The sequence below is a fragment of the Rhinolophus sinicus genome, chromosome 6 (genome assembly GCF_057876585.1).
Source record: "Rhinolophus sinicus isolate RSI-liver-muscle chromosome 6, RSI-T2T, whole genome shotgun sequence".
Taxonomy (NCBI): Eukaryota; Metazoa; Chordata; class Mammalia; order Chiroptera; family Rhinolophidae; genus Rhinolophus; species Rhinolophus sinicus.
Window position 1 is genome coordinate 24,911,503 of NC_142506.1, and position 13,566 is coordinate 24,925,068.

The 13,566-nt window shown below is 34.9% G+C and overlaps 1 protein-coding gene across 2 annotated transcripts in view; it reads left to right on the forward strand.

Moving 5' to 3' along the window:
• ANGPT1 (angiopoietin 1) overlaps window positions 1-12,881 on the forward strand; it is a 266,059-nt gene extending 253,178 nt beyond the window's left edge. For both annotated transcript variants that reach the window (XM_074316347.2, XM_019750655.3), the window contains exon 9: window positions 10,028-12,881. In XM_074316347.2, coding sequence (XP_074172448.1) covers window positions 10,028-10,188 — 161 coding nt within the window. In that variant the 3' untranslated portion in view covers window positions 10,189-12,881. The remainder of the gene's footprint in view (window positions 1-10,027) is intronic.
• Window positions 12,882-13,566: the final 685 nt, after the last annotated feature.

The following is a 13,566-nucleotide window of genomic DNA, read 5'->3' on the forward strand; positions in this document are numbered from 1 at the left end:
TCTGGAGAAATCTTTCCACTCAGTGCTTCCATTACTACCACCACCGAATCACATTCCATTGACCCCCATCCACTCCACTTATATTAACATCTTTTTAAAATGAGACCAGTCCTAGTATTATTAATACCAACCTGTTATGAGTCTGTCTCTAGCAAATCCTTCCCCTTAAGCTTGAAATGTGCAATTTAGCATCACATTCAATCTCATCAAATAATTAAAAGTCCTCTATATGTAATCTTATAACCTCTCTCCCAAAACAGTTGTTGCAAATTTAGAATTCTTTTTTAAAAGGTTACCCACAGGTTAGATTTTCAACTTTTTCCCAGAAAGAAAATTTTTCTTTTCAATTCCCTCCTGATCCTATAAATGGAATTGTCAGCAACTTTATACAAAGACAAAAGAACTTTAATTGTCCACTTCCCTGCCCACTTTAATACTGAAATACATTTTATTTTCTCCATGTCTAGTTTTACAGATTTTTTTCTTAACAAATAAATACAATATATGTAAGACCAACAGTAAAATCTTTTAAATGTTTTCTTAAAAAAGCATCCAATCTGTCCATACTCCCGTCATAATGAAAAAATAGAGCAAAGGAAAGAGAAGAAAGCACCTCCTAGTTGTCAAGGAGAAAACTTCATTGCCCAGATTCATGATTTTATTTCTCCTCCTAATGAATGCACTGTGTCATGTTCTTTCATCCATAATCATTCTTGGACCTAACTTCTTACCAATAAACGCATACGTTGAGGAGAGAAATTTTCCATTTATTGTTTGGTCTAGAATAGTTGAAGTAAATGTGTTTTTGTAGTAAGCATCATTACCCTATAAAATATCCTTCTGAAAGAATCCAGGTCTTGCAAAGTTATTCACTCTACAAAGCCAATATGTAGAATTTAGATCCCTAAGAATTGGAGAACATAAGGGTGAATGTCACTGACAGTCCAGGTCACTTGAGCATTGCCTGGAACTTATGTCCTCCTTAACTACTCCTCACGACCATACATCCTCTGTCCTTTTCTCCCTTAGAACCATTTTCTTCATCTAATGATTTTTCCCTTTCTCTTTTAATTTGTATTTGAACTTGTTGCCTATTTAAAATAGTCTCTTTTATGCAGTGAGATGTCATACTCTTTAAACTAATAGTTTATAGTTCTGTGTCATCATCAATGAAAGCTTTTCTCTCTTGTTTATTTATATATTTTCCCATCATTTCTTCTAAAAGGGATTAAGGGTAAAATAAGATTTATTGCCCACTAACTACCCTCAATAGTTTTCTTCAAGTCCATGGAGGGAGTTTAGTTGGAGAACGTGGTATCATTGTTTGCCCTTATTAGCCAAAGACTGAACAAACAGGAGATGGGCTGAATTGAAAGCAAAAGCTATTTCAGCTAGACATATGGGAGAACATTTTGATCTTTCTTCTTTTCTAACATTCTAACTTCTTAATTTTCTATCAATTTAAGATTTTAATGAGTAACTACTAAGGGCCAACTACTATTAGAGAAATGCGCAAGACAGCATAGAACTCACTTCTGCAGAGGGAGACCATCCACAGAAAAATACACATTAACTAACACAATTTAAACCATAACAAGTTTTAGGGACAAAATATAACATGTGATAGAGTTATGGGAGGAAGGGGGAAGCGACTTTGGATGGAGTGCCCAGGGATTGTGCATTACTAGTTATAGACATTTCACAAAGAGAATATACAGCTATTTATCTAAATTTGCTTATGCTTGTTCCTGTAGTTGTGGCTCTAGATAAAATTGTCTCTTACATTCTCTTCTGATTCTGTGATTCTGTTATTCCATGCACTCATTGTGGTTGCAGTCGGGAAAAACAAGTAATATTATTTTCAATGTATGGGTTGTAATTCACAGTACATTGTTGAGTGGAAAGGAGGTGTAGTGGGCTGAGAAAGCACATTTGCGTCAATAGAAATAGATACCACAATATTTTATGCTTTTTTTCCCCCAAAGTCTATGTACTTATTTTCACCTTACCAGAAAGCCAGCAATTTTTCCATCCAATTTAAATATTGAATATTTTTTTTTTTTATGTTTCATTACACATTTCTTACAGGATCAGACCATATATTTCAAGGTCAAAATTGCCACACATATTTTCTATGGAACTGACCCCTTAATTAATCATTAAATAGAGATGATTTGTCAGCACAGATTTATAAGCCAGAAATATCTGTGCTCTGTGATTCCATTAATGTCAGGAAAATTTGTAAGTTTTCTCCTGTTAGATTTCTCCCTGTATATAGCATGTTATGACAGATCTGCATATTTCAGTTGTAGGAGGGGGTACATTTAAGAGATTATTGTAAAAAATATTTTCTTAGTCTCTCAGGAGAGCTCCTATTGTGCCCTCCTGAGCCCAAAGAAAGGAATCTGTTTCATTATAAATATAATGTTTTATCTACTATTTAACGTTATGAAAATGAAAATGTAATCTCATTCAACCCATGCCTTTTTATATGGATTTATTGTATATAAATAAAAAGCAAAATAACCTCTGACTCCAAAATTTTGAAAATGAAAATCTTTTATAACCAGATTGTCATATTCAAAGCAAACTTGCATTCAAAGAAAACATGGTTTTTGGTACTAAATTAGCATTCTTCAAAATAAGAATTTCTAGAAGTCTGTTAGAAACTACAATTACTAAAGGTTGCCAACAAAAACAAAACATGGTATTGTTTTAAATTCTTTCCCTTACCTTACTTTTCTTTCAACACAATTTCCATATTTAGTATACAATATAAAAGCTATGTCAAAATGTGACCTAACCTTCTGCAGAAAGAATCTGTTGTGGTAGAAACTTCAATCTCTTTTCCCACGCATAAACTATGTCAGCTGACAGACAAGACTTTGCTAAAGCTAACAAAGGATATCTCTTGGTTCAGTCTTAAAAGAGGGGATAAAGCCATACACATAAATTTCTTAGTACACCCTAGAATTTACCAGATGCTAGCAGCAGAGAGTTGATAAATGCTTGTCTTGACTGCTACATAATCTTGAAAAAGACAAAGAAAATGAAAGAAATCAGTAGCTTCTGGTTGAAGCGACAAGATCTTTGAGAAAATATAATCATCTTAGAGTTTTTAATAAGCCAGGAAGGATGTGCTAAGCATTGTCAGATAACTGGCATTCCCTAGGTTTTAAGGCAAAAATGTTGAAAGAAAAGATCCATATGGAAAATTTAAGATTGACCACAGAAATCTACATTGCATGAGTTTATTTCAAAGCAATTTCTTATTTAGTACATAATCTGTATGCCTATTCCACAAAAATGTACGTTTTTTGAAGGCAGGAACTTCATGCTCTCTACTACTGTATCCTCTGTGCCTAGCATAGTGCCAGGCACATAGTATGTGCTCAATAAGTATTGGTTAAATGAATGAATATGTTATCAACGAATCTGAACGGATATTGCAAAATCACAAATGATCCTGGTGAGAAGACATAAAAATAAGTCAACATGAGTATGAATGTGACTTTTGTGTGAAGTTACATTTAAAATGCATACATATAGACACACACACACACAGTGGGTGCCAACAAATGTATACACAGTTTAAGAAACTGTATTAAAATTGTAATATTCAATATATAACAATAACAAAAGATAAATACAAGTCACATTTGACTTCTGCAATTACAAGAGGTGCTCAAAGTGGTTACCATCAGCCTCCAGACACTTCTGACTACAGTGAATTATTACTTGAGCATAGATAACATTACTTAAAATGTGTATACATTTTTTGGCACCCCCAGTAAGTATTTGCATGCACACACATGGAACAAGGGGATGAATATTAAAGATTGGGACTAAATTTTAAGAATAACTAAACCCCAGAAGACTAAACTCCAGTATTGGAAAAAATTTGACTATTAGGTTCCTGACTTTCTAATAAATTTGAACATTTCAAGTGCAAAATTTAGGATTATATTCCTATTTTCTGGTGGAAATTATCACTTATTAGAAAAATAGCAAAGAATATCAGGAAATGTCTCTCAAAAGATAAGTTTGTAAAAGCTGAACCAGAACAGATAGGTCATAGAACCTGTTACCAAAAGGTTAATAGTTGACAGTGGATGAGAAATAATCAAACACTTAATTTTGTTTGTATTTTACTCCAATAATAATGTAGCAAATATTTATTTCACTTGTAATGTCTAATAGGTATTTTTGCATCATCCTAAATGATTTATATTTAATAACTTATATGACGCTTCTAAAAGCCCTTTGAACTAGGGACCACAATAATGCTTTTGGCAAGAATCAAGATACAGAAAAGTTAAATAATTGGCCAAAAGTCACGGAATTAATATCAGAGGTAGGATTTGAACTCAACCTCCAGATAAGCCATCATCTCATCCGCTCTTTCTAGTGTCTCTGTTGAAAGGAATCGCATTGAAACACAAGAGTCTAGCTCTATTTTACTGTGTGCAGCACACTTTAATGAGGATTTCCTCACTTAAATATGGTTAAACGTGAAATGAATTCCAAGAGAGGGAAGAGACAGTAAGAGAATACCTAGAAATTTAAATGAATTCAAGATTACCGGCCAGGGTAAACAACTTTTCATCTTTGGAACAAAAAGAAGAGAAAGGGAAAAAAGCCAAGTCCTCGGCCTGAAGGGGATATAGTAGGAGATGACAGAAGGAATGCAGACCTTGAGGAAGGTCCTCTGCTCCCGCACACGAAACGCACGCAGCTGCTCCTCGGGGCTGGTTATAGACAGGGCCAACTTTGTATATGTGAACTCAGCAAGTGGTTTTTCATGATGATCCATTCCATTGATAACCATGGCACCGATCGGTTTGGTTCAGCTTCATCCTTAGCAATAAAAGAGGAAAATCTTATTTTCTGTGCGAGTTCTTTTGCATATTGCTGATTAGAATGCATGCATTCAAAATGAATGAAAGAAATCTATAAAAACAGATATATCTTTTTATTTTGCTGTACTTTTTACCTTCGAAAAGAAGTGTTGAGAGACATTTTGTTTAGGTCCAGAAGAATTTGAGAGTTAGGTTTCCTGACTTTTAAATAAATGTGAACTTCCTGAGTACAAAGTTTAGAATCAAATTCCTATTTTCTGGGCAAAGTTTCATTTATTGGTGATAAAATGTGAATTTTCTGCTTCAAAGATAAAAGACTTAAATGATTTTTAAAGGCCTGGGAAGCCCAGGATAGCGATTACAAAACTAAATTTTAATGAGTTAAGTGTAAATGAATTAGAAACATGCATCTCAGATTTCTTATTAAAACATACATAAGGTTACAGGTTATGAAGAAAAATTCTTGGCAAAATACATCTCAGCAGTTGCCAATCTTTAAACATCTGAGACATTTTATCAGTTGTCCCAACAGCACATGGAAGCCTTTGCTTGCATCACTGAGTTCTTTTAAACTTGAAGTGCCTTTCCTAGATTCACTTGTTTAGCATATTGCTTATTTGTTATTCCTGGGCACATATAAAACAAAGGATAAAGTGAACATTTCCCCAGGATTGCAGAGGATATATAACTCAGCTGTTTGGTATCTTATCAGAAAGGAACTGCAAACCCAGGCATCCGCCTCTCCAGTGTTCACAAAGAACACCTTTATTCCATGCAGATTTACGTGTGTACTGAGTATTGAGTACACATGATTATCTACAAATGCCAGGGAGTACATATGAGTGACCAGGAGTCTGCTATTCTTTTTTGCCTGTTTTCTATAAATATGCTTTAAAACTACATCTTTCAAGATTTGTTAAAAAGACCTGGTCATGCTTCATTTTCTCAAAGAGAGGTAGAAAGTGGGAAAACTGAAATATTTGATACCAAGAAATTTCTTGCTCGTTTATAGTACGTATGTCGGAGGAGACAGAATACTTGCTTTACACAGAAGTAACTATTTTTGCTACCATGAAGTTCGGGGTATTTTAGAAAAAGGACACGACAACTGAAAGTTGTAGAAACAATTGCCCTTTCATTTCATTTTCTGCCATCTTAATCCATCATCTTTGTTATCAATTGCTCTCTGGATAGTGTGCATGGCCCACTGGTCTTAACATAAAGAGATAATCGAACACCTTAAGCTGTTTGATTTCCTCATGAAATCAAAACAAATAATTGAAAACAAAACCTGTGTTAGATACTTAAATACCATATCTTTACAATGCAAACATTGTACAACTAGATTCATTAGGGTATAAATTATTTTCCTATTTCACTAATGAACCCTATGTAGCAAATAAGGAAATATGTTGGGCCTGATGACCTGCTCTTCATTATTAAATCATTTTGATGCCCCACAAGATTTAATCCCTTTCATTTCTGTTCCACCTTCTGTCCCACTTCCTAGATAATTTACATGAAGCACTGCAATGGGATTTCACAGGCCCTAATAATGCATTATCTTATACCTGCAACTGTGCTCTGAAATGTGTCGATCAGACATTTATAATTCACACCTTATGAATGAAGAGCTAAGTGGCTGTGTGACCTTGGCTATCTGAGCATTGGTGTCTTTGTTATGGTATTTGCCACACCACATAAGGCTGTTTGGGAAATAAAATAAGAAAATGCATATAAATATTTTACCAGAATTCCCAACACATATTAACTATTCAAGACTATCAAATATTATTTATATTATTGCCTAAAATCTCTTGGATATTAGTTGATGAAATCTGCATCAAAGTCTGGGTCTTCTAATATCTGATCTGGTGCTCTCAGACTCCCCATTGCCTGCAAGAAAATTTCTAAAATTATAATAAAAACCTTCATGTTGTCACTACTGTTTATTTTCCTAACTTTACAGTTTCCAGCTCCTTACCCACTGGCACTGTAGTCAACCCAAGATTTTAGCAGACACTCTTTCCTGCTCTCCCAGAGTATATACTATCTTTAGAATCTCTTTCTGTCCAAAGATATACCGTGCTTCAGGACCCAGCTCAGTTGGTAAACAAGTGGACCTTATAAACCCACAAACAGGACTTTCTGCTTCTGTTTCTAAGATTTTTTTCCACCTCTGTTTAATGGCTTTCCTCTCATTTCTAAAAATTTGTTGTCTGTTTCCTACACAAAACTATACTTAAAGTCAGGAGTTTTTTTTTACTCAACTCTGACCCCTATATCAGCCCATTGGTTAATATTTGTTTAATTGATTATGGATGAATTGCCCTTCTTTATCATGCTGCCACATATGCTCAGGATGGCTTTGGCAGATCATACTTATAGAATGAGGGCTCTAAATCATATTTTATTAAACATTCAACCTGACAGATCTAGTTACCCTTGTTAAATGTTGGTTCCATTCCTAGACAATGTTTTACTTGTTCACCTGATGATGGACAAGTAGACTGAATAAACTATACATTTTTCCATAAACATTATTCAGCTTTCTACCACAACTGCCTACTTCTCCACCTTCATTCCTGCAAGTCTCCCCCTTTTTCACTATAACAGCTACACTGATGTACTTAGTCCCTAAATCCTCCAAGCTCTCTTTCTTCCTCCTGGTGTTGGAGGAAGACTCTGCTTAGAAGAGCCTTTCCCGGTCTTTACATGGTTGCCTCCCTCTCATTCTTCAGGTCTCATGAAATACCAACTTCTTCCATGACTGAAAACTCTGTCATAGCTCCCTAATTCTTTTTTTTTCTTTTTGTTCATGACTTGTATTTTGTTTCTTTGCTTACTTTTTGTCTCTTTCTCACATTAGAAGTAAGTTCCATGAGAGCTGGGACCACACCTGTCTTCTGTAATAGCATTTCACATTACATGTTGAATGAATAAATAACGAAAAGAAATGAATGCAATAAGTATGGATGTTATATATTGGAGTGTTTATCAAATATACCATTTTAGTAAACCAGACTACTTCAGACCATAGAGACTTTATGAGGAGAAACAGTCAAAGTCAGTCGATCTCTCAAGAAGCCTGTACTCACGCGCCAGTCATTTGTCAGCAAACTGTTAGGTGCAGCACGAAGTACGGGACATGGGACAGGCCAGGCAGTATATACCATGCCTTTCCGTTGCTCGTAGGACAATGAACAGAAGACTCTGTGATTTGGTCTTTAGACCTTCTCAGCTTCAGGCTACTACCTATTTTTCTTGAAAACTCTGACCCAGCCATCAGGTCTGCTTTCAATGTCTCCAAAATGCCATTCTCCTACCACAAACATTACCCCACTTTACTAATTAGAAAAGATACACAGGGTCAATTTATGGGATTCTCTCATGTGCCCCTACTGTTTCTTAAGCTCAGAGTTTCCCAATCAATGTATTCTTCAGCACGTGCCCTTTATTGCCAGGCTACTGTTGCAACAGACCTCTCTGCCTTTCCACAATCTTCTGGAACTCTCATGATGTTCTCTAAACCAAATAAAAGCACACACTTCTGCCCTAAGTACCCTGATGTAAGTTGAAGGGTCATTCTTTGATTTTTATTAGTTCTCAACGATAGAGTAACTGAATTTGCTTCAGAGACCATGGTGGATGTGTGGAAAACTGTGAAAGGCTCATTAACGTGATGGAAGAATGTGAAGAAAGCCATATAGTAAAGGAGGAGAAAGTGAAAGCACTGAAGCAATCAAGTTGGGTTTCATTTTCTCCTTTGAGAGTCTTCAGGGTAAATAAATTCCCTAATATTAGAATGTCTTTTGTAATATAAATAACATTTTTATTAGTGGTACTTAACAAAAAATTCAAGGGAATTAATTTTAAGAGAAAAAGGTGTACTTTTACAATTCCACCCTCCTCGCCAAACAAGAACCTTGTTGTCCCTTGTGTTTTGACTCCATTAACATCTGTGTTGTTTGCATACAGTTGGTAAAACAGCATCAAATACAGCCTCTTCCCAAATTCATGGACATAACCTTCCTGTTCCCCAGTATGAATTAGTAATTAATACAGATTGTTATGTCTCTAGTATGACTTTATAAACACAACCCAGCTGTATTCATCTTCCGAAGTTGAAAAATGAGAACTAGCTTTTCTCCATTTAATTTTTTCTAAAGTTTCTGCAGGATGACGCTCGTGTTACAGTTAAACATCAGCTGTACAGCTTTCTCTTTCTTTAGCTATTAGTCCCTTAGGTATAACTCTGCAATCAAAGGGAGGTCAACTGTATCCAAATAAAAATATGCCAGAACGTCTCTGGTATAAATTTCTCCCTGAAGATTTCAGTAGTGTTACTTAGGAGAGGAAGAGAAAGAACTATGTTTTATCTAAAAATCTAAGATCTTAATTCGTGTCAAAAAAGTAAAGTACTGAGTTATCCTTATAGAGAGCTGTGCAAGCATGGGATCCCCATGTTACTAATCAAGTGGTTCGTTTTTCTTCTCACTAAGACTTGAAAGAACTTGAATAATCACAGAAGAAAAGCACTGCTACATAGGAACTAAATGACTACTATTGATAAACACTTTTAATGTTGCTCCTAAAGAGAGGGCATAGTAATTCAAGTTCAATTTGAGCATCACAATCATTGCCCAGTATCCAATCAATTTCAGAAGCAGCTGAGGGTCAGTTCTTGGCAAAATTATGAAGTAAATAGAAACGCATCTCTTTCTCTCTGTTTAGATGTCGGTGTCTCCACTTCTGAATTTCTTTAGTAATAATTCATTGTTCTATTCCCAATAGCAGGCTTAAGGTGGAATGCCTCCGAAGGGTTTCTGCATTCACTTGCCCTACACAGAAATCCAGGCCTGACTTAAATCATATCTTGAAGCCTAGAAGCTTCCTCTCCTTACAGGGGGAAACATGTCCTGATTGGAGTGACACTGAAACTTGATTTCAATGAGAGCATTCCTCTCTCTAATTGTTCTTGTACGGCCTAAATCGGATGTTGTTTAAAAGAATTCCACTACCAAGAAGATAACAATTGAATGTCTCCTATTTGCAAATGAACATAACACGTATAAATAAATTTTCTCTCAGTTAATGCCATTGATTTCCAAATGTTCAATTTATTTGTAATTGTTTCTTCTTTCTTTCATTATTAACTAATTCTTCAGGCTGGTGGTTTGATGCTTGTGGTCCATCCAATCTAAACGGAATGTTCTATACAGCGGGGCAAAACCTCGGAAAACTGAATGGGATAAAGTGGCATTACTTTAAAGGGCCCAGTTACTCCTTACATTCCACAACTATGATGATTCGACCTTTGGAATTTTGAAGGTACAGTGTCAGAAGCAATTGTAAAAACAAAAAAGAAATCTGGAGAAGCTACCAGATGAGAAACTGCTTGAAAACTTCTGAAGCAAAACAATATTTTCTCCCTTCCAGCAAAAAGTGGCAGTTACGTGAAATCACCAAGGTTCTGGACTGTGGATTTGGAACCTTTTGAGTTCACAAAAGTCTCTGCTTGGGGTTACCATACTCATGCGGCTTGACTATAGAGGCCGCCACTTACTATCAGGCTTTAAAAAGGGAAGAAACTGCTCAGTTGGCTGCGCTTCAAACTACTACTGGATCTTATTTTGGAATTATGGTAGCCAGATGATAAATATGGTTTATTTTATGTAAAACAGAAGAAGAGGAAGAAAATGAACAACAACAAAAAGAATACACACGAAGAATAGAAACAGGCCTGCCATAATCCTTTCAAAAAGATGTATCACGCCAGTGAAATGGTGTTATTTCTATGCAAACCTACTAACAATAAGTTTATATTGTTGCACAATTTTAATAAAAGTTCAGTAAGAACAGCATTGCCCTTTGAGTTGGTTAAATGTTAATGGATTTCAGAAACCTAACTCCTAAATCATGCCTACCTAGTTGATTTCAGGTAACCCATCTTCAAAAGTAAATTCCATTTTGTTAAACCATAATGAATTGTAGTGCACAAAGGATAACAGTGTGAGGTACAAACATGCTCTATTAGTCTTTGATATTTTGATACAGTTCTGAGAAAAAGTGGACATAATCACGTATGAACATATAAGGTGAAAAATTATCCCCCCCGCTACAGTTTTCATTTACTTTAAAAACTGACTGACTGATATATAAATATATTTATAGCCTAAGTAAAGTTCAAAGAATGTGAAATATATCATCAAGCTCTTAAAATAATATACATGCATTTAATATTTCCTTTGATATTACACATGAAAGCAGTTTTTTAGAGTGTATTAAGTTGAAGTAAAACCAAATAAACTGGAAAAGTTTATTTTACAGTATTTTTTTTGCATGTGTACACGTAACTGTAGCTTCATTATTTTAAAAATAATCTTCAATTCTTCACCCTATTATTTCATGCTAATTTAATTTTTGCTAATTAACTGAAACATGCCTTCCAGATTTACCCTGTTCCAGTTTCTATAAAAGATACACTTTGAAGTCTATGAGAATTAACAGAAGAATTATAAATATCATTGTACATAGCATGTTTATATCCACGGTAAACCTAATAGCTGTTTACTCTGGAATATGCAACATCGTCTTTAATTAATGCAAATAAACCCATTTTTCCCAAGAAATCTATACTACTTCATGAAATACATTACTTTTTCATATTTTTCTCCCTCAGACTCTGTTTTCTTAACCAGTTTCTGATTTTTAAAAATTATGTCAGTTAGGAAAATTGGCAAAACTCTGTATTATACATAAGTGAAACACACATACACAAAATTAATTATAGTCACCTGAATAAGAAAATTCTGACTGCTAGATGCTGTTATTCTCTTAATGAAAATTTGCCTGTGGGATAATCTATTTTAGGTGAATTTGAGGAACGTACATTTTTGTGGCAATTTGAAGTTACTACAATATTTTATCAAGAAATGCTTTCTGATTCTGAATATTCAAGGTTACAATAGTGAACGTTTTTTTATCAAAACATGAGTTATTATGACAGAAGAAAATTGAAATACATATTGTGTGTCATCCTCTTAGAAAAATAAAAGTTTTTTTCAAGGCAACAATACCAATTTCAGACCTGGTGACTTGATCTATTACACCTTCATTGCCTTCCTCCATGTGAGAGACTAGAGCTATTCACATTTTTAAGAAAATATTTTTTAAAGTTTACCATCAAGTCTTTATATTTTGCATCTATATACAACCTCATTTTGCCTTACATGTGATATCTGCAGGCATTACACAGTGTTTCTATTCTTGGTGACTCCTTGATTGTACTGTTTAGCCTCTCCCTCTAAAAACCTTGATTGTTTTCATTTAAGTGAATGAAAGTGAGTGTTTTGTTCGTTTTCTACAGATTTTTTTTACCAGTCTTTTGATAAAAATATTATTTCCTAACTCTTATTAGAAAAATAAAATGAAATAATAAAAAAAATAGCATGATATTTACTGTTTTGTTTTCTGGGTTTGAAAAATGAAATATTGTTTCCAATTATTTATAATAAAGCAGTATAAAATGTTTTATGACTCCATTATGTGCATTGTGTAATGCCTACATGTTTGTGGCCATTTAACATGTATATCTTTTGCATTTAATTATTTCAAGATAAGGTAATTAGGTATTAGGATTTTGTCTTTAAATTTTTATTTCAATAAAATTCATGTGGTTTCTATGCAAATTTCTTCACATCGATCACAGCTTTATTTGATTTATAAAATTGAAAATGTATTTTTGCAACCTTATATCATTTTAAATGCGTGTTTTACAATTAAAGATCTATGGAAGTATGGAATCACTGAAAAAAAAAAAAACAACTAAATGCACTAAAGCCTCAATCTTTGAAAAACTTTCAGTCTGGGATGTGATAAGAAAACTTAGCTCCATTACATAGAATTGTTGATCAAGCAATGGTCTGAGTCCCACATCTCTGCTGTATGATTGCTATCTCCTGCCAATTGTTGGATGCTGTGTTATCATATGATAATTGACAATAAAGTCTAGGAACTCTGTGTGTGGAATAATAGGGTGTGTGTTGTACACCTGAGTTTGGTATAAAAGGGAAAGAGCTTAAAGAAGATGCTACTCACCTGTCATGTCTCCCATCCTATTAGCAGTCTTTCTAGTTCTGTCCTTCCAAGGATGTTGCTTACCTTTCTCCTTAAATCTCCTCCCATTTCCAACACATTGATTTGAACCTTCATTAACTTCCATCTACATGACTGGAAAAATTCTCTTTCTCCTGTTACTCTCTGCTCCTATTCACCCCACACCCACACTAGCTTAGTCTTAAAGCCAGACTTCTGAAGATGTTTCTCCCTGCTCAAAAACCCTTCAGTGCTTCCTCATTACCGCCTCAGTTTGAAATAAACAGGTCAGGCTAACCCCGTTCTGTATTGCCATGTAGTTCCATTGCACCTACTCAGTATATCAATCAAAATAAAGAAGCTTCTGTGCTAGACTGCTTTCAAAAACCACCCCATCGTTCCCTCTCTCTGTGTGTACCCTTGCAGTGTGACTGCCACTCATCCCTTAAAGGGGTGGAGCCTATTTCCCCAGCCCCTGAGTGGCTGGCTTGAGACTTGCTCTTGCCAACAGAATGCAGAAAAGTGCCTGTGTGTCACTTCTGAGCCTAGGTTTCAAGAGCCATTCAGCTCCACCCTAGGAGAAGTGCCAGGAGAAAAACCCCAAAGTATC